This window comes from Cydia amplana, chromosome 18 (genome assembly GCF_948474715.1).
Source record: "Cydia amplana chromosome 18, ilCydAmpl1.1, whole genome shotgun sequence".
Lineage (NCBI taxonomy): Eukaryota > Metazoa > Arthropoda > Insecta > Lepidoptera > Tortricidae > Cydia > Cydia amplana.
Window position 1 is genome coordinate 10326846 of NC_086086.1, and position 22269 is coordinate 10349114.

At 36.6% G+C, this 22269-nt stretch overlaps 1 protein-coding gene across 1 annotated transcript in view; it reads left to right on the top strand.

The window, feature by feature from the left end:
• The window catches only part of LOC134656601 (protein unc-13 homolog B-like), a 326977-nt gene that overhangs the window by 303337 nt on the left and 1371 nt on the right, over positions 1-22269 (top strand). Inside the window, exons 27-38 of the mRNA XM_063512157.1 lie at positions 13958-14133; positions 15712-15862; positions 16106-16264; positions 16934-17059; positions 17320-17502; positions 18629-18742; positions 19126-19293; positions 19744-19965; positions 20262-20428; positions 20923-21064; positions 21387-21518; positions 21752-21895. Of these exons, the coding sequence (XP_063368227.1) occupies positions 13958-14133; positions 15712-15862; positions 16106-16264; positions 16934-17059; positions 17320-17502; positions 18629-18742; positions 19126-19293; positions 19744-19965; positions 20262-20428; positions 20923-21064; positions 21387-21518; positions 21752-21895 (1884 nt within the window). The remainder of the gene's footprint in view (positions 1-13957; positions 14134-15711; positions 15863-16105; positions 16265-16933; positions 17060-17319; positions 17503-18628; positions 18743-19125; positions 19294-19743; positions 19966-20261; positions 20429-20922; positions 21065-21386; positions 21519-21751; positions 21896-22269) is intronic.

Below are 22269 nucleotides of genomic sequence, written 5' to 3' on the forward strand. Positions count from 1 at the left end.
ATCACTCTATCTATTGAAAGGTGAATGAAAACCGCATGAAAATCCGTTCAGTAGTTTTTGAGTTTATCGCGAACATACAAACACACAAACAGACAGACGTGGTGACTTTGTTTTATAAGGTGTAGTGATTTAGTAGACACTACTGCGCCTTATAAAACAAAGTCACCCGCCACGATTTAGTAGACATGAAGCGCTGGTGGCCTAGCGGTAAGAGCGTGCGACTTGCAATCCGGAGGTCGCGGGTTCAAACCCCGGCTCGTACCAATGAGTTTTTCGGAACTTATGTACGAAATATCATTTGATATTTACCAGTCGCTTTTCGGTGAAGGAAAACATCGTGAGGAAACCGGATTAATCCCAATAAGGCCTAGTTTATACCCTCTGGGTTGGAAGGACAGATGTCAGTCGCTTTCGTAAAAACTAGTGCCTACGCCAATTCCTGGGATTAGTTGCCAAGCAGACCCCAGGCTCCCATGAGCCTTGGCAAAAGGCCGGAACAAACGCAAGGAAGAAGAAGAAGAGTGATTTAGTAGACGAAGGTTAGAAAAAGAGAACGGCATAAAATACATATCAAAAGATAGTTTGACTAACATTTTAATTCAACAAGTAACGTTACGTCAAAGTTACGCAATGATTACCTAGTGGCAGCGGTGTACTAGTCGCCAAGCCCCCTTTGCAAAGGTATAATTTTCTATGTAAGCCTCCCTTGTAACCTGCAGTAAAGTCTAATATTATTTTGCAAGTACTTATTATGTATTTTTCTTTCAACTGTAGCAATTGTAAACTGTTTGTTGAATATTGTTATGCCTTAGGGTGCACGGTCAGTATTCTGTCTAACCATAATGACCCCAATTACCTACGCAACATTCAAAATTGTTTAATGTGTAGGTATACCTTACTTTGCCGAAATTATACATTTTGCCAGTGTACCTTAAATTTGCGGGAATAAATTTTATTACGAGCAAGGTAATTTTATTTAATAACGACCCGGACATTTACATATTAATACTAAATTTTGGAGTAAGTCAGTAGAGTTTTACAGCTTTTACTTTGAATGAAACATTTGTTTAGTTTTGTCTCTATTTAAATTTGTGGCTAACTTTGGCGTATTATAACATTATAATTATTATACATAAATACATACCTAGGTATATCAAATTATTGCAATATCATATTGTGTTTACGACCTACAATACACATGTGAAGTTTTGTAACTATTATGAATACAGTTCTAAGAAAAATTAAGAACAAAGCTATAATTATTATTCAAAAACGTAAAAATCACATGCAAACTACGGACTGAAAACGCAAGTCCAGTTTGCACGTTTTCGTCATTTACTACAAAGAAAACAAGTCTCGGGGCAATTAACCATGCTATTAACGAGCTTTACGGTATAGCTTAATAACTTATGTACAATGCCTGTAAAAGGCCTTAACTATCTCTAATTCGCGGTATTTTGAAATAAACCTTATTTTAAATGGATCAGGGATACTTTTACGACGGTACGATTGAGGTTTAAGGTTGCCGGCTCCTTGGAAAAGGGTCGGTGGTCACTGTTCTCACGCAAGCTACTTCTAATTGCATTACTCCGCCGTTCAAAGTGAGAGCGAGGAATTTTATACGTTCAACAATTGTGGGAAATAGGAGAGTTTTGATGGAATGTTATGTTAGTGAACGAAATCTATTATTTTATATAGTAAATAAGTATTTGGCTATGTTTGAACGATACTATTAGGGCTATGAGTGCGATTTCCGTTAGACCGATTCTTTATCTACCTATAAATTACGTAAACCATTACGAGAGCAGCTATCGCCTACTTACTTGGAAAAATATAGATTTAGATTATAAACTATGTACTTAGTTAATGAATGAACAGTGTAATGTAAATGTAAATGCCATACGATAAATAAATTACGTAAAATATTTTCTTGCAGCTCTGTAAAAAAGATTGAAGAAATCTAATGTCCAAAGATAACAACGCAAAATTACGTCCAAACAATACTGCCATTCATTATTACTACTAAGAACCTTTTAGCTGATTCTTAAGACGGGGTCAAGTGTAATCCGAGGAAGGTGACAAAGTAATATCCACTTATCACAGTTGGGTTCTCGGCGAACCTCGCATGTATTTGATTGTACCCACCATTCCACGAACTTTTGGATCTCCCTTCGTAATTTGAGTTAAATATTTTGCAATAAACCTTTAATAGTGGACAAGTGTTGTCGACAATTATTAATTTGTAGTTCGAATTAATCTTTTAAACACTAGACCAGAACGTTGTAATGTTAAAAAATCTCATCTAGATTTAATATTGATTTTATAGATCAATTCAGGAGAGCTGGCAAGAATTGTGTATTTATGCGTGTATGATATTATGGTTACCATACAGATTGATTCTTACCTAATAACCGTGTTTTTATTCTTTTCATTATTTAATATATTAGATCAAGAATTTAAATTTATATTGTAATGCTGAACAATTTAAAAATGCTCGACGCTTAACGGCTCACCTAATTTTGAATTCCCCCCGCGGCGCAAATGGGTCTGTGGTCTTTGCGTCCTGCTAGCGACCTTTCACTTGAATTTTACGCTCATAATGTTCGGGGAGGCTTTTCTGACAAATTGCGATGTTCTTCGACGAGTTTTGAGTGGGTATAGCGATGCCTAATTGGATTTTGAAATATCAATTGAAGAAACTGCTGGGCGAAATGATTTGTAATTTAAGTATAACATTTTAATGTTACTTTCGATATTAAGAGCGTAATATGTTTTATCAGTTAGACAATAGCTGCTATCTTTTCATTCGCTATGAGAAAAAGCGCGATTTATGAGCAACATTAAAATAAATGAGCTCAATCAGTATAAAAATGTGCGTTTGGGCGATTTTTTTCCAGTCATTTTGTTTGCGATGAAGCACAACATATCGTTTTTTTGTCCAAAAAACGTGACACTTAAAAGAAATGACATTGTTTTGTTTGGGAGATTTGTGTAATATAAAATAATGCCCAGTAGTTAATATTAAACATGTACAGTCAGCAGCAGATGTTGATAAGCGGGCCAGGTGTTCAAAATGATCTTGACGCGACTTTATTGTTAAGAGAATAAGAGCGCGTCAAGGTAATTTTGAACACCTCGCCCGCTCAGCAACTTCTGCTGCTGACTGTACTTACTTGAATTTAAAACAATCCCATTTTCCCAGAGATGAAGAATCCAGTGAAAGCATAGGTAATAAAGTCACGCTAAAAGGCATTTTAATGGCTGGAATTGGCCCATTCTTCGAATAACAATGATGACGGTAATTAACGTTCTACTACATTAGACTATTACATTAGACCGCTGACTGCTGCATTCTTCCCCGTACCGGGGACGGCGAAAACGGATATTTCGGAATGAAAGGCGAGTAGTCTGCGAGAAAATCGTCAAATTATGAATGTAACTATTTAGTTGCAAAAATTTGTACTCGCAGGATAGAAGCTATAAAATAATAATTTGAGCCTATATACGTCCCACTGCTGGACACAGGCCTCCTCTCATGCGCGAGAGGGATTGGGCTATAGTCCCCACGCTAGCCCAATGCGGATTGGGGACTTCACATACACCTTTGAATTTCTTCGCATGCAGGTTTCCTCACGATGTTTTCCTTTACCGAAAAACTAGTGGTAAATATCAAATGATATTTCGTACATAAGTTCCGAAAAACTCATTGGTACGAGCCGGGATTTGAACCCGCGACCTCCGGATTGAAAGTCGGACGTCATATCCACTCGGCCACCACCGCTTATAGATATGAAACAGATAGTGATTAAATAATACTTCTTCTTCCATCTTATAGTGTTTACCATATTGTACACTGAAAAGTATAGTCACAAGCTCAGCACAAGCAAGCAGCAAGCAGCTAGGGGATAATGATAGAGAAAAATAGTATCCAAAATTACGTCACTTTATTAATTTGATCAATATAAGCTCATATTGATATAATGGCATAGTAGATATAATGTATAAATTGTTATTTCAATAATAAATACGAGTAAGAAAACTGGAGGTTTATCTTATATATCATACCCAATCGCTTTCGCTTCTAGCAAATTTCCTTTTACCATAACAAATTCTATTTGCAATAAAATAATATGGCCCGCGTAGCCACCGTTTCTTACGTTCCTCGCATAAATCGGTAAATCTGAACCCTGAAAATTGGCACCCGTTCAAACAGTTTGAAAAAAGGTGGTTACGTGAAGTAAAACAGGGTTGATCGGCTCCCAAGATATAAGAATATATTCAGCGAATAAATTCAAAAGATTCTCGTCACAAGAGCGATAAAATAATAAAACTAGAGCTGTTATCATTTCTAGGTTTTAATTGCGATGAATAATAAATTTATTTATTATGTATTTAATACCTATCTGTAACAGATAGGGATTAAATATACAAAATGTTATGTTCACAATCACATTAGTAAATGTAACAAATGTTTTAAACATTTTACAACTATAGAGATGTACCTACAGACTTTATCATTTTATTATTACATTAATATTACCTACAGTACAACTCTGCAAATTAATACTCCTTTTTACAAGCTTTTATTTAGTTTCACCTGTCCCGTTGTCTGTAATCAAATTTTGCAAGTTAAATTTGATCCACTTCCCGGTTTCCGATTGAGCTGAAATTTTGCATACACATGTAAGTCGGGTGACAATGCAATATTATGGTACCATCGAGCTGATCTGATGATGGAGACAGGAGATGGCCATAGGAACTTTTTGATGAAACAACGCAACCTAATAGTGTTAGGGGTTTTTAGAATTGTCTCGATGAGTTAAGTTGTCTGTCGTAAAAAATAGTACAGTCAGCGATAAAAGCTTGTACCAAAAATGAAATTATTGCCAAAAACTTATTTTTATTTATTATACTAGCTATAAAATCTACCACCAATATTAAAAAGGGCACCTTGGAAATCTTCGAAACAGTTTATTTTAACGTCCACAAAATGTTGTAGCGTGAGAAAAAGTGTTTTGTCTTGAAACCACAACATTTTCCTTAATGAACTTGTGAATTTATTACAACTACCTATTTAACAGTTAGAATTCTTAAGCGTATGGACGCTTAAGTTTTAATGATGAAACTTATCGATATACTTGCTACAATAATTATAATCAGACTTCAAGAAAGGGTTTCTAAGGCGACATAATGTTTTGTTTTTACTTATTAAAATATATAGGGTGCTTCCTGTAACAGGAGCAATAAATTTAACTGTAGGCTGTACTCCTCAAACTGACCAACATTTGTTCAGCAACTTTTAAAAATTATGAATCCTTTAGACTTCCTCTTTTGCATACAAAATAAATATTGCCTTCAATGTACGCTGACATCAGTGTGTTTGACGTTGCCTGTCACGCTTTAAACATAACAAAATTTGCAATACATTGCGTCTTAGAATAAACTTTAAAGTGTAATAAAAATCAAAACCTGAGTTATTTTCAAAAGTTGCTGAACAAATGTTGGTCAGTTTGAGGAGTACAGCCTACAGTTTAATTTATTGCTCCTGTTACAGGAAGCACTCTGTATTAGTCGGAAACTTTCTATAGTTATTTGTTTTACAACGGGGCAAAGTTGTTGTTTAACCGCTCGTGCTAATATTGATACCCGAGTAAGTGAAAGAGTCCAAAATTGAACCACGAGCATAGCGAGTGGTTCGAAAAATGGAATATTGAGCGTTGCGAGGGTTTAAAAGCACGAGGGTTAAACAAAATTTGCCCCCGAGTGAAACACAAAATTTTTCACCACACCAACCCCAACCAAATATTAAATGTAAAATATCAAACAAAATCAAACCAAATCAAATTCAAATGAATGTTATTAAATATTTATCATCCAAAATCATCATTTAAAAGTCAATTCTACCAGCAAACATAAGAAAACAAGTCAAAATTTGCATTTCATTAATTTGCCTCACATTTGAATTACTGATAGCAAAGTGCAACTTTGCTATCCGTTTTTGAAGTGCAAAGTAAGCCTTTCCGAACTGGTGTGGTGAAAAAATATTTTGGGTTCAACCAGGCGTGGCTTACTCCGCGGTTTTGTTGCGTCGCTACAAGTACATGCGGCCCACACCAATTTTGGTGTCTAGCCATAGTAGTTGCCGGAACAGAGCCTGCTCGCGCTTGCGCTTGCCACCTAGCGGTCATATCTGTCGTAATAGACGCGTTTTGTTAGAGAGCGAACCTTCTGTTCCTACTTAGTACTATTATTTATTCTGTGGTTCAAGTAACGAACGAGATACACGTAGCTTACCTTAGGCCCGAGATACACTTGGAAGCTTTACTTACATAAGGGGGTCATCCATTAATTACGTCTCACGTTTAGGGGGAGGGAGGGGGTCAAGAAAATGTGACATGTTGTGACATGGGGGAGGGGGGAGTCACAAACATTGTGATGTCACTTTAACTTCATCAGTAACCGAAAATTAATTTATATTTTTTTATTCGCTGTACAGTTAGATAATGAGATTTTGGATGTAACTTTCGTTGTGTTATCAAATTACTAATATTTATATATCAAAAATATTTTTTTATTAAAAAAATAATGCCGAGTTAATATTGTCGATTTCGTTGAAAACAAAATTGCCTAAAATGTGACGTCACACCAGGGGTGGAGGGGTTTGCAAAATGTGACCAAGTGTGACAAGGAGGGGGGAGGGGTAAAAAAACCTAGAAATTCGTGTGACGTAATTAATGAATGATCCCTAAGTAGAGACACAGCTATTTGTTAGAATGAAATAACGATATTCACCTCTCATTCTGTAGTATAGCTGTGTCCCTACTTACGTAAGTAAAACTTACAAGTATATCTTGGGCCTAATGTCACCTTTTTTCTGCAAATTCTATCAAACATCAATGTCCTTATAATAATTCATATTCCTCTCATTTTGTTAAATATTTCAGACGTCTTGAATTTGCTTCAGCGCTTGACCCGAAAACCAATACCTAATGCCATTAACGAAACACATATAGCAATATAAATCGTAGGACGCTGGACGTTTACCTGGGAGGCCTCCATTTAAACCAATTTATCTTTCCTTGATTAATTAAAGGTCCCCTTAATTAAATGGGGTTCAAAATTGGCAAGCTCAGAGCAAATTACGAGCAAGACACAATTAGAATAAGGTAATATAGTCGAGTGTGCTCAGAGCATAAAAAGGTCAACGACGGCGTTGCATAAACAAAAGATTTCCTTTGGCAGCATTGGTCCTTAGGACCCGAGGATGGATTTAAGAAGTGGAGCCACCCAGATTTCTAATGCAGGTGGGGGGTTTTAAGCGTCTGCGACGTCTGAATTTAATAATTTCTTTAAGATTAGGTTCTAAGTCAAGTTTAGTATCATTTTCAACTAAATCAAAGATGTAGACATAGATTTCATGCAAATCGGATCAGCGTTTATTGATTCCCCATACAATCTTACACCTTACCTTTCATCTTTAAGGGATTTTTTGGAATAAAAACTATCCTATGTTCTTCCCCGGGACTCAAACTATCTTTATACCAAATTTTATCTAAATGGGTTCAGCGGTTATTGAATCCCCATACAAATTTCCACCTCCCTTGTCACACCTTTAAGGGATTATTTCTGAGATTAAAAGTATCCTATGTTCTTCCCTGGGACTCCAACCATCTCTATACCAAATTTCAACTAAATTGGTTCATCAGTTTAAGCGTGAAGAGGAATTTAAAAAAGAGGTTTGTTTTCACATTGTATGTGTTTTTACTTCGGAATGGTGTCATTATGATATCATAAATGAATTTGGCATTCCCGATTTATACGAAAACGATACCAAACTTGGCCTAGTAACTAAAATGATATAGATATCGAGATAAAATTGAGAGCCCCCCCTAAAAATTTACATCAAAAATCTTGGTGGCTCCACTTCTTAAATCCATCCTTGGGTCCTAAGGACCAATCCTGCCAAAGGAAATCTATTTGTTCATGCAACGCCGTCGTTTAGGGCCTACACTCTCGAGTAATATTAGGTCTTCAAATATTAAGTAGGTATGTGGGTAGGTAGGTAGGTGGTATTTTAAGTAAGTATGTAAATTTCTCACAGTCTCACAAAAATGTTTTAGGTATACGCCATTAAAATTAGCAACCATAATAAAAAAGTGACTGAAAATATGTATGTATTCTAATTTGAATAAACTGAGCACGTAGTATTTTAAAGATTAACCTGTTTTAGTCTTAATCAAAAGTAATCTCAAGCCTAATGATTGCTGTTACTGAAACATTTGCTTACAAAAAAATCCTATTCAATTACCAAAAAGATACTTTAGTATTATTATGGCCATTCCTTTAAATTCTACCTCAGAAAATATCCCCGAGACATAACAAATAATGTCCGTTCACGCTCAACTTTTCATCATAATGAGGGAAAGAGACAGCTGACTCAATTTCCCTAAAACTTTACTCAGCACTTTGCTTCAATCGTAAATGTTTCCGACTGCCAGCGTTCTTTATGAGCTTTTAGTTTTCGGTGAAACTCTAGTACGTCCCTTTCTGTCGCACTAAGCAGAAGTGCACTAACTATATAGTTTTAATTGAATTGGCTCGAAGGTCAACAATTGAAAAATATTTTAATATCAGTTATTGCACTTAGTGTAACAAGGCCTGAGTGGACGCTCGAGTTGGGCGTGCAGCGGGGCGGGGCGTTCGGCGTGCATGTTAAACAAATGCAAACGTATAGGTAGCGGCCTTAGTGCACGCTGCTCAAATCAGCTGCTTCGAGCGTCCACTCAGGCCTTACACTTATGCTTAGCACGGCAGTAATTTTATTGTACCTTTTTAAATTATTACTGGTATAAGTAGATTCATAAGAGTTGGCGCGAGATTTTATACCTACTGAATTGTCAAAATCCGCATATAAAAACCGCGCCAGGTTTAGTGAATCAACCTGAGACATACTTTAAGCAACACACTAAAGTAACTGACCATTTGATGCGTTCACTTTATGCTCCTATGTAAAGGCAAACTAATTTGATCCTAATGATATTATCATACCTTTGTGTAACATGATGCTGTACGCACACTAATGTCCCCCACCCTTCCTCTGACGCAACCCCCACTTTTAGCATAATTTTACCGAATCAATAGGTAGATCTTATCTCTTGCGTAAGGTTTACGAATAGCTAGTTAATTGAGTCACCGACGGTATTACCTATATTCTCTTATCCATTGAATGAAGATGAATTACATCGTGTTAGCGCCTTAAATTGACCTTGAATTTACTCTTACCTAAATGTTGTCTGACAATGTAACGAGAGTCTTCGGTATTAAGATTAATTAAAACCTTGAGCCGTGGCGCTCATCACTCGATGACGCTCCGTTTATAAATTATTAATTAATTTTATAGACGCATAATTAATTTTCTCGAATATTTTTGTTCAATTATTACTTCATGTGGTTCTTCAATGAAGAGGCCTCGACCTATATTTTCTTTTTATTAATGCTTGCTCGTATTATCTCAAATTTTAATTACGTATAACCATTTAATTTTGCGCTGTGTGCCAAATTTAATATGGTTTAAAATATACCGAAAAGGTTTAAAGAAAAAAAACTCTCCCAATAGTAATTTCAACAAAGGAATTCCCTGGATAAAATTAGATTCCTTATGGCCGACCACGGAATTTCTTTCAATGTAAGTCGGAATTTCCTTCGTATTACTAATTAGTTTTCCACGTTTTCCCCACTAAGCGTCTTAATATAACGACTAGGTAGTCATGTACTTACAAAGGCCACTAGAATAACGTAAGCTTTTTACAGATAACTACCTACATTAAGTATTTGTATATTTTTTTTATTCGAATTAATGAAGTCTGTAAGAAGAAATGGAACAATACCGCTTCCATCAGCGAGCGTGGATCTAAATTTCACAGTCGTATTATCTAATGATGATGGCAGAGGCGTGTGCTTTTAGAGCTTATTTGTCCATGTCTAGACGCAAATATTAGTATTTATATAAGCAAACCTTTTACGTAACGCTGGATCTCATATATCACAATACGAAATTCAAGTCCTGATGGATAACGTGTCTAGTGATAAATCGCTGAGACGAGACGGGTTATTTATAAAATGAAAAATCTAGACGTATATACATAAATCTTGTTTGGATGTTTTGCTGATATAAAATCTATGGTTTCATACTATTGTGACCTACTTTTTCCTAAAGATAGAAGAGATAGAACAAAGTTTTTAGTTGCCTACTGGAAAAGTGTTACTACAAGTTCAAGCGTCAAGAAAGGTTCTATTCCCGTGTTGGTAATTAACTATTATTTAATGAAACTCTTGTCGTTAGCTCTTCATACGTGCCTGTTACATTTAACAAACCGTGACAAAATGCTGCCAACGGATTTTAACTATTAACTCGTTGCGGTTTACTTAGTTATCTCGTGGCATTGTTACAAAATTCAATAGCCGCTTCTGCTGAATACGTGCTCTGATAAAATGGGACATCTCGTTGGCTAAACTATTAGAAACTAATAGTTGTGTTCCAATAACATTTAACTTTTTGAAGTGAAAACTTCTTTAGCGGCGCTGTGCACTTTTTGAGGTGGGGAAAAAATGTTAAACTCGCGACAGATGACGTGACCGTAAGACGGTGACCGTAAGACGGACACGTGACTTGATCGAAAAACTGTTACAATGCCATTGAGTTATTCTTTATTGATTTAAAAGCCATCTAGTGAGTTTCCCTCTAACTGGTATTAATATAACTCGAGTACTAACAGTGATGTGCTTAGGGGTTTCAAGTAATGCGACGAAATAACGCTAGATGGCGTTAACCTCAATTATACATAGTGCTGCAGATATTTTGCACTAGTCATTGAGTTTTCACTTCTGCCGGCACTCCCGGAGTGCAACCCGTTGTTTTTTTATGTTTTTGTATCTCTGAGTTATTTTAATGGTACAATAAAATCGCGCTTCCATTTTGGGATGCAATTAGGCTAAGAAAAATCTGGACGGTGTAGATTTTAAAACTTTTCCCGTTACTATTTGTTGTGTTAAATTTTTTTTTATTAGCTTTGCGGTTTATATTAAATTTTGTTAGTAGTAGTAGTAGTTGTACCGCCCACAATCTCTCTGCTTTGCCTTAAGGTTGACTGGTAGAGAATGCTTTTGGCATTAAGTCCGCCTTTTGTACGATAAGTTTTTCTTTTGTGCAATAAAGTTAAAATAAATAAATAAATATTTTAAAGTCAACTTCTTTTGTTTTATTTTGATTTTACATTCTACTATAGCTATATATATCACCCGGTACAACCCGCCGGGTGCCACCTAGACGGTGGAAATCCTTCAGATCAGAGAGGTCAAAATGGCGCCTTCAATCTTATCTCAAATGAGATGGTAATTCTGGCGCCTGTCAACAAACAACACTGAATAGGTATAAACAACTAAGCACGATAGTTCGGTAAACAACATGTTAATTTAAAATCCTATGTATACAGAATTCCTATAGTTCGACACTTCCTAGGTATAGGCACATCGGTATCGTTTATCTCAATTTAGTACAAAACCTTTGAATATGACTTTTGGAACGACCAGTTTTAGTACCTGACTGTGATAATTACTATGCATGTAAGCAGATATTTTTATGCACCGCAATATGTACTAAATAATTACGACTAGTTTCAGTATTAGCAAAGACATCGTGCCTCAGAAATCAAGAAAAAGTCATTCTTGGATAGATGGCGCACACACCTTTGGCCTATGCTCGGCTAGATGGCGTTGACGGCACCGTTACATATTCAACAATTGAAGGGATGTTTACAAAAACAACATAACTGCTTAGAGCGGTTGACACTTTTTTAAGAACATTGTTAATCGTTTCAGGTGTCAGTCAACCAGTGTAGGCAGTTATGTTGTTTTTGTAAACATCCCTTCAATTTTAACACATAGGTATCAGTGAAAGAACATGGGTCAAAATGATATAAAAATAATATAATCATTTAACCATATTATACAGAGTGCTTCCTGTAACAGGAGCAATAAATTAAACTGTAGGCTGTACTCCTCAAATTGACCAACATTTGTTCAGCAACTTTTGAAAATAACTCATGATTTGATTTTTATTACACTTTAGAGTTTATTCTAAGACGCAATGTATTGCAAATTTTGTTATGTTTAAAGCGTGACAAGCAACGTCAAATACACTGATGTCAGCATACATTGAAGGCAATATTTATTTTGTATGAAAAAGAGGAAGTGTAACGAATTCATATTTTTTTAAAGTTGCTGAATAAATGTTGGTCAGTTTGAGGAGTATAGCCTTTAGTTTAATTTATTGCTCCTGTTACAGCCGTTACAGGCATAAGGGCAAGCACCCTGTATACATTTTTTGGATAGATTATACATTTTCATTTTGAGTTTTAATCGTGTGTCGATAGATGGCAGTAGATTTACTGTGACTACAAAATTGACTATGACAGGACCCCTCTATAACTATCTATTATCTTTGGTATTAAGTACACAATATACCTGTGTTGACGGTGAAGTGAGGTGACGACGGTTTATGAAATTGGACAGTCGAGAAAGGTTTTATAAATTTATTGTAAACTGACTTGACAAGTGTAACGTAATGGAAAGTAACACAAACAAATGTGACGTTCCACGGCAAAAGGTACCTTATGGCGGCTGGGGCTTACGCTATTACTAACGCCGCTCCAATATTCAGCCGGGGCAATGGTACCTTTTTGGTGGAACGTCACATATCTTTAGTATTTCATATCTAATGAATCTCTTATTCATTTTCCGAATCGCGCCGTTAGACATTCACTAGATATGAAATAGTAACGATATGTGACGTTCCACGGAAAAAGGTACCTTATGGCCGCAATAATATTGGAGCGGCGTTAATAATAGCGTAAGCGCCAACCGCCATAGGGTACCTTTTGCCGTGGAACGTCACAAATAATCTCAGCGTGATATGACTTTAGCCCGTAACGTCGCAGCTCAGGCGCGACTTTCTAGCGAGGTCAAACACGACTGGAACTCAATTTACGTTCGGCGTAACACTGATTTCCCACGCGGGCCCATTTTCGTTACAAACGCTCCGATTGAAAACAAAGTAGCTAGGCATTTGTTTAACTAACTTGTTTCTATGTGTATTGGCTGGCTTTGGGGATTTTTTAATCAATGATATTCCCGTTTTTTTGAAGTTTTGACTATAAATAATACTAAACCAATATAGGCATTGACTTATTACATATTATGTAAACCAAATGTCAACCTAACCTAATCGGACACACGAGCAATCCTATAAGGGCTCCGTTTTACCTTTTGAGTTACCGAACCCTAAAAAAATGCAAAATGATCTTAAAATATGATATTAAAATACAACTGTGCTACGCCGTAACGCGTAGGCTGCCTATGCCATATATGTAGCGGAGCTAATCTATGAGATTACAGTAAATTTAGTATTTAATGCCAATTCGAACGTACACTTGAACATCAAAATGATATATCTAAATGTTTTAATTACGTTAGCATTTCGCTCGTACTTGCCCAGCATACATGTATTAGCGCGAGCGTGATGTACGGGCGAATGAACAAAATTAAATCATTTAGATATCAATTTGATGTTCGTATTGGCTTCCTTTTTTTGCTTAAATCATTACTGCCAGCGCGAGCTACGCGCTACGAGCGTAGCCGATTAAGTGGTTTATCCGTAGGTGTGAAGCTAGTGGGTCGCTGGCAGTGAATATGTTAAGCATAGACGTCTACTCACGAAAATGTACCTATGTTTGAAATAAATGATAAATCCACTCGGCCGAGTCAGTGGAATTTATTCCATATTCCCTATATTTTAAATTATAAAGCACTACACCTTGACAAGTCACGTGCGCTGAAAGATGCAATCACTAAATGAAGATAAGCCAACTATTAGATTATTTAATCTTATATTTACTTCCAGTATACGTGTCTCCACGAGAACCTGTTCCACTACCTCTGCGAAGAGACGGGCACGGTGACGTTACCCACGGCGAGAGGGGACGACGCGTGGAAGATCTACTTCAACGAAAACCCGGAGGAGATCGTCGATGAGTTTGCTATGAGATACGGCATCGAAGCTATCTACCAAGCTATGACGTAAGTTTTTCGTGTATGGCCTGAGTGGACGCTCGAAGCAGAGCGTTCGGCGGGGCGTGCAGCGTGGCGTCGGGCTCACAAGTAATTAGAGCAGCGTACACTAAGGCCGCTCCTATACACTTGCATTTGTTTAACATGCACACCGCACGCCCCGCCCCGCTGCACGCCCAACTCGAGCGTTCACTCAGGCCTTACACTTATGGGAACTCTACATGTTAAGCTTAACGGTACTATAAAAGAAAATATGAGCACGTTTGCCTTGTCTAAGATTCTGAAAGGGTTTTCTCTAGATCACGCTGAATGTACAGTCTTAAACTGACTTGAAGTAAAATTTACTAATACATTAAATGTAAACTATGGCATAACTTATACATTTTCTTTTTTAATTGAAATTATTTACAATGTTTAATATAGGGGTGCTCATTTGCAGCCAGGGGTAGACTAGGCGTCAGTCGTGGAACATTTGTCGCCTAGTATATTTTTTAAAGAGGGGAAATGAAAGGGGACGGGCTCGGATGGTTATGTGGGACTCCCTATTGTGGGCTAATGAGACCCCAGGTTTACCCACTAAAACCCCTCTGTTGCCGCCTCGCTGCTATACGGCGAGGTCCCAGGAACGCCGAAGTACTCTTTCGCAACCTCGTATATCCCTGGCTTAACTCTTTTTGAGCACTTCCTTTTGTTTATAATGTAGCAATTTAAAAAAATCGCTTAACATGATTAATTTCAAAATTATCGCTTCGCTTGCTTTATTAATCAATTTTCACGAAGAGCGATAAATAACACGATGATATCGCGTTCCAACACGGCCGTACGAGTTTACCTCTTCAACTACTTTGAATAATGTTGAATAATACATACGCAAATAACACGAAGCAATAAAAATTGCGTACCTATGGCGGAAGGTTTACTTTGCGGCGACATGTTCTCACGTTTTTACGTTATAGGTAATGCAATGTAATGAATTGAGAAATTAATTCGTAATAACAAGTTTTACATCGGAGCAGACGCTTGGCTTTTTCTACTGAGCCCTTTTGCGAATATTTTTAATAAACATGTCGTGAGTAGCTATTATCGGTATGGATCCACGCATCGCAGACTAAGTAGGTATTGACATTGAAATATTTTGTAAAATCACATTATTTCCTTAGCTTATCCACTACCTCCTGAGTCTCTGAGGCCTTTATAAAGGCTTTAATCCAAATCGAATTTTGGATTAAAATAAAATAGGTACAAGGTTTCAAAACTGCAAAAATGACAAGCGGGACTCGGGAGGTTGATGCCATTGAGTCAATAATTATAGAATTTATTAACCGTTTCCGGGCAGGTGCTCATGTTTACAATGAGCAAGCACGACGTAGCCTAAATTACGCTGATGCGGTGTCTACATAACAAAATTTATGTCGAAAACGCGACGCATTAATAACACTAGGGCACTTCGCCAAGCTTTAGTGTGATTAGTCTGTATCTACCTCGTAGTTTTGTGCAAAAACGTTAGCCATATGTGGCCAAAATTTACAGTTATGACCGGTTTTATTTTACAGTTATTCTTGATTATAAGATTTATGCATTTTCCAGGCACTTTCACTGTCTGTCGACCAAATACTTGTGCGCGGGTGTGCCGGCGGTAATGTCTACGCTTCTGGCGAATATCAATGCGTACTACGCTCATACCACTGCTTCTTCTGCCGTGTCGGCTTCGGACCGATTTGCCGCATCCAATTTCGGGGTACGTAGTAACTAATACGGCCATGATTTAGTTTTTTGTAGGTAATTTAGAAAATATATACTAGAACTTAATACCACCAAAAATTCAATCACAATCACAATAGAGTCCGTTTTCAGAATACCCGAATATCATTTGAAATATTCGGAATTACTTTAATAAACTCTACCTAATTTAGGAGTAAAATCAGTGTCAACAAACTAAATGTTATTTATCTTTATCATCCACCTTTTTCTTTTTTCGCAGAAAGAGAAGTTTGTCAAGCTACTGGACCAGCTGCACAATTCGCTCAGGATAGACCTGTCGATGTATCGCAACAACTTTCCGGCCTCCACGGCTGAGAAGCTCATGGACCTCAAGTCTACCGTCGATCTGCTCACTAGTATTACGTTCTTTAGGATGAAGGTAAACGTCTTTGTTTTTGACTTGTTAATGTGATAACCTACATAGGTACTTAGAGTGAACTATGTATTAATTTACTCTCGTGCATGAATATAATCATGTTTTAATCATTTCTTAAATAAAAACCTACAAAATAGTTGGACCCGTTTGAGGAATACGGTAAAACGCAAAAAAAAAACGTTTAAACTCAGTTCCTAAGTTCATCGTGTATCGCCTAGTGTAGGAACCAGCTCTGTATGATAATGTGGAATATGTTGTGTAAATAAATAATCCTTAATCTTTAATCGTAATGATAACCACGAATGAAAACAATCTTCAATTTAAGAGTGCTATTTAATTGCAAGACAGTGCATAATGTGTGAAGTCTTTTTTCGTTAAAACGGCTTGTTTTCTGTTTGCAATGATTTATAACTCAAGATAGGTTATAGGCGTTCCAAAATTGAAGCGCTTAACTTGTGACAAATTGGATAAGTTGCCTTTAGACGCGGCTGGACAAGCGATAAATGTGCACGTGCTAACGAGCTCCCGCACACCTAAAGAGAAAAAGAAAAATAACAGATTTCTTCGTAGGCACAGAAATAAATATGGAAGTATTTTTTATGCTCCTCAAGTATGAGTATAACCTATATATGGTTATAATATAATTTTGTTAATATGCTGTTAATATTCCAGGTCCAAGAGCTAAGCAGCCCGCCGAGAGCAAGCACTGTTGTCAAAGACTGTGTAAAAGCCTGCTTGAGATCGACGTATCAATTCCTCTTCGAGAATTGTAACGATCTCTATAATAGAGAATACCAGGTATTTTATGATAATTATGTATTCATTTAATACACTTTGCACCTTACCAAATGCACAGTTTTTTTAGTATATAATTTTGAAATTTTTGATGTTGTGTAATTACATTAGGTATCTCCTAAGCGCAAGGCAAATGATGATGCTGACTAAGAAAACGACAAAAAAGTTGATTGTCTTGTTTGTAAAAAAATCTTAATATTTATTTTAATTTGTTATGCTTACTGTGTACTTTGCTTAAATATGGACACATTTTTCATTTATAGCCACTTGTCAATTCAAAGGTGGATCCGAACGAAGCGAAGCGCGACGGAGACCACGGGCCGCAGTTGGACTCAGTGGACTTTTGGCATAAGCTGATAGCACTGATTGTGTCGGTCATAGACGAGGACAGGAACAGTTACGCGCCTGTATTGAATCAGTTTCCGCAGGAGTTGAATATTGGACAGGTTAGTTTAAGATCTATTATATTTATTTTTCAACTTCTACTACAATATGGTATTTTCCTGTATTTAAAATAAATTATTTCACACTATGCATGAAATAAAGCACCAGAAAATGTATTAGAAAAACATAGATAGCAGTTATTTATAAACACAAATCGGATAGAAATATAAAAAGTAGGTGAGTTAACCGTGACGTCACGATGTAATGTTTCATATAAATTATTAGCAAATCGTTTTGACACTTCTAAAAAAGAAGCTGATTTGACTAGTAGGAAAATACCCTATTGCAGCAATTAGTGTTAGTGATCCACTTGGTGTTACCCGAATACAACCCATAAATATTTCACTTACTCTTTCTTCTGTCGACACAATGGAATTGTAAAAACCCTTTCGCTTAAAGTGTTTTTGAATTCTGCAATTTGACGTAGGTACCTATTTAATGCAGACTTGTGTTATTTATAAACAAAATCGCTAAAGCGTTATGCATGATGAATTCATAAAAAATGGTGCTTGACGAATATAGAAATAACCGAACCCTTTTTAAAGGGAAGATGGATTATTGCAGGAAAGATTCGCCCTTCATATATATTATAATGTAGATTGTACTTCTTTTCGAGTTCTTAATTGCAAACGATTTATTAAATTTTAATGACAATCATTTTTCTACTTCATAATGCAAAAACATGTTCGAATCACAACTATGGCTATATCTACCAAAAACAAGTAGGTACTTAAGTATTATTTTTGTCGCTGGATGATTTTCTCGATATTATTAAGACTGAGGTGCCTAATATTTGTTTAACTACCTAACTAGATACATTTATTGATTGAGAGTCGGATCGCAGTCAAGTCTGTATTTTTACAGTTTGATTCATAAGAGTCGATGCCACGTTTTTATTAATCTCTCAACATTTTTATAAAAATCGACAACAGGAATGATTCAGATTGCAATTTCTTGTTATGAAAGGGTTATGGATATGATCTGAATCGGACTTCGTGGAGCTCTAATGAAGTCTAGTGTATCAAAGAGTATACTGGAATGTATAGCATTTGCTCTGATATCCGTAAATGCTCACATTATGATAATATTTTCCTAATCAATATTTCAAAATGATCATTTTCTCACCAGCTGTCGGCAGCGACAATGTGGTCGCTATTTGCAGTGGATATGAAATACGCGCTCGAAGAACACGAACAGCATAGGCTCTGCAAGTCTTCCGCTTATATGAATCTACACTTCAAGGTATTTTATATTATTATAAAAAAATAGGAATATATTAAATTAGGTCTTATTTTTATTTTTTAGTTACATATCTTTCGTTTATTATGTTTTCACCGATCGAAAGCAGTAGCACCATACGACCGTAATTAAGCTAGTATTCTAAATGTATAACTGCCTAGCTAGGCAGTACCTATGTATAACTAGGGAGGCATGCTCCGGGCTTTCACGCTCGACGCTGATGCCGACCGCCATATTTTTTGTTAAAACAAAATGGCAGTCGGTGTCATCTTGAACTTGGTGACATTTTGCTGTTTTTACTCCACGCTGAACGGAAAAAAAGCATCTAACGAAAATATGACAATATAGAAAAGTCCATGTAAACAAATCAATCTAACTTTTTCCAGGTAAAATGGCTGCACACGCAATACGTGAAAGACGTGCCGCCGTACTGCGGCGCGGTGCCCGAGTATCCCGCCTGGTTTGAGCCCTTCGTGATGCAGTGGCTTAATGAAAACGATGACGTCTCGCTCGAGTACCTTAATGGTGCTTTCAACAGGGATAAAAAGGATGGGGTGAGTTGGCTGTTATTGCTACACCTACGTTACTTAATCGTTTTACCATATCAAATAAAAATAAGAAAGAATAAGAATAATTTTTGTCATGCACAAAGGTGTCCGGTAAGCCACAAACTAGGCTGAGCCTGTATCTTGAATGAGTGATATATTTGGTAATGTACCTATTTGCAAATGGTTTAGAATTTCCGGAAATATAAATGCCTGCCACAAACTGACTACTTAATTGATGACCTTAACAATTAACTGACTCACATTTTGGTATTAACAAAAATTTATATCACGATCTTCTAAATTAAATTGTCCCCAAACTCATTTCCAAATATTTTTTTTTTTAAATGGTCTTTGTATTAACAGGATTCACTAACACATTTCTATGTGGAGAGAATTCCGTACGCTCCACTGCACTGTTTATTATGGAATCGTACTTAAACCTATTTTTTATTCTAGTTTCAAAAATCAAGCGAGCACGCGCTCTTCAGTAACTCCGTGGTGGACGTGTTCACCCAACTCACGCAGTGCTTCGACGTTGTGTCCAAACTGGAATGTCCTGACCCGGAGATATGGAAGCGGTACATGAAGAGGTTTGCGAAGACCATCGCCAAAGTGTTGGAAGCTTACGCTGACATCGTGAAGAAAGAGTTTCCTGAGCATTTGAAAGAAGAGCGGGTGGTGAGTACAAAACAACGGATAAAATCCTAGGGCTACCCAGGTTGTTACTAACAAGACATGAATAATTTTGACACCGCACATAATAGTCTACTCTCAGCTTGTCTGATATTCTTAGTATTTTAGATTTTACTATTAGAGGCCGTCTAAGTCGTCTACACTGAACTTACAGCGAAAAAAGTATGGTACTATTTACCACATTTTTCACTTATCAAGCTTGGACTGACTAATCCTTTTTGAGATTATGTCATATTTGCAGGACACATCATGTAAATATTCAAAACAACCCATATTTTCAGGCTTGTATACTGATGAACAACATCCAACAACTACGTGTGCAACTTGAAAAGATGTTCGAGGCTATGGGCGGCACCAAACTTGAGACTGATGCGGCGGACATTCTGAACGACCTGCAACAAAGCTTAAACAGCACGCTTGACGAGCTCGCTTCCATGTTCGCTAACAGGTATACAATATACACCATGTCGTTTTGCATTTCACGGGCCTATAATCCCGGTCTTTTGATAGGCTTGCGTGGGGACACAGATCCAACACGTAGAGGCCCCTTGGAGAGCTTTTATGTCATGTCTTTTTATTTATTTTTATTCTTTTTATTATTATTATGATCACAAAGGAGAGATAAAATAAAATCTTGTGCATGGCTGTCAATTCATCACCATCTAAGATACTACCTGGAGCCAAAGGAATTCAAATGTTCCCTACGAGTATCCTTTAGGTTATCATCCCATTTTTCAGAGAAAGATGTTTAGAACTTCTTCTTGATGAAGAATAAATGATCTATCTCTAATGATTTTAAGAAATTTTCTTCTGATACGTTTCGCTCGAAAATCCGCTGACACACTTATTATTATCATGACATGAAGTTATTAAAACAGGTTTACTTAACAAGTAGTAAAAAAAGGTAGTGTTTCGGCTAACTAAGCTAATATTTTTCAACAGCTTGGAGACCAGGATAACAGCCAGTGTGAAGGAGCTGGGCGATCTGCTGCAAAAGGTTGGCGGCGGCAACGCGCCGGGGCAACCTCAACCGCCCGTACATCACGAGGCTGATGAAGTGCTAAGGCCGCTCATGGATATATTGGTATATTACAATACCATTTTTTTCCTTTACCTAAATAATACATTTCCTAAGAATTTCTCATTTCTTATTCAAAGATAACGTTAAAGATTTCGCTGGTTTTATATTATTAACCACCAGCGTTTAGCGATCAATATTTCTTTTTTTTTTTCACGGCATCTAAAACTGTACGCCACGCCTCTTGCTCGAGAGAATAGTCGCGTGCATTGCTATTCTACTAGTAAAAGAGAGCTGCTGTGACCAGCTATGAATAACCCATAATCACGACCGCTTTAATAAGAGTGAGAAGAAAATACGCAGTATAACACTTTGTTTATTATTTCAGGATGGTTCTCTGACTATGTATGCGGAGTCCTGTGAAAAGACTGTTCTTAAACGACTGCTCAAGGAATTGTGGAAGATAGTAATGAAAATCCTCGAAAAAACCGTAGTGCTTCCGCCTATGACTGATAAGACGGTATGATTTCAATTAACAGTTTTAATAATAGGTCCCTATCTCAACCCTCATCAAGATGTCCTGATTCTCCGTTCTCCTCACAGCATTACACTAGTTAAAATTTAACTAAATAATGTAGTAAAGGTAGCTAAGCTGATAAAACGTAATAGTGCAACTTGATTCTTGGGAGAATAAAAATTATAAGAAAGATTAATAATTACAAAAATATGTAGCGAATTTCGTTTGTGCCATAGATGATGCTGAAGAACTTAACCAACAACGCGAAGAACCTCGCAGCGAACGCCAAGATCGAAGATATGACGCAACTCTTCAAGAGCACTGTTGGCAAGCAAGACGTCAAGCACGCGCTGTCTGGAGTTATGGATATATCTAAAGAGGTACATTCTAACTTGAAAATGTCTAGTAGAAGTACACTATATAGTAGAAGAGATAATATTATATAGTTCGTTTTTTTTTAGCATTAGAAAAAAGGTAAACAATGTTGATGTGTCTTTTAATTGAAAAACATGTTTTAAAAATAAGTCACGGCAAATATGTAACAATTATGAATCTAATACGATCATTTATATTCTTCTGCTTTCATAAGTATAAGTTACTGATTTTTAAAAAGCGTTTTTCAATTAAAAGACATGTCAAGATCGCTTACCTTCTTTCTAATGCTAAAAAAACGAACTATATTAGGTATTTTAGAGTAGGTTATGACAAACAAGAGATTTTTAGTGGTACTATATCACACAAATTGTTTCGCGAA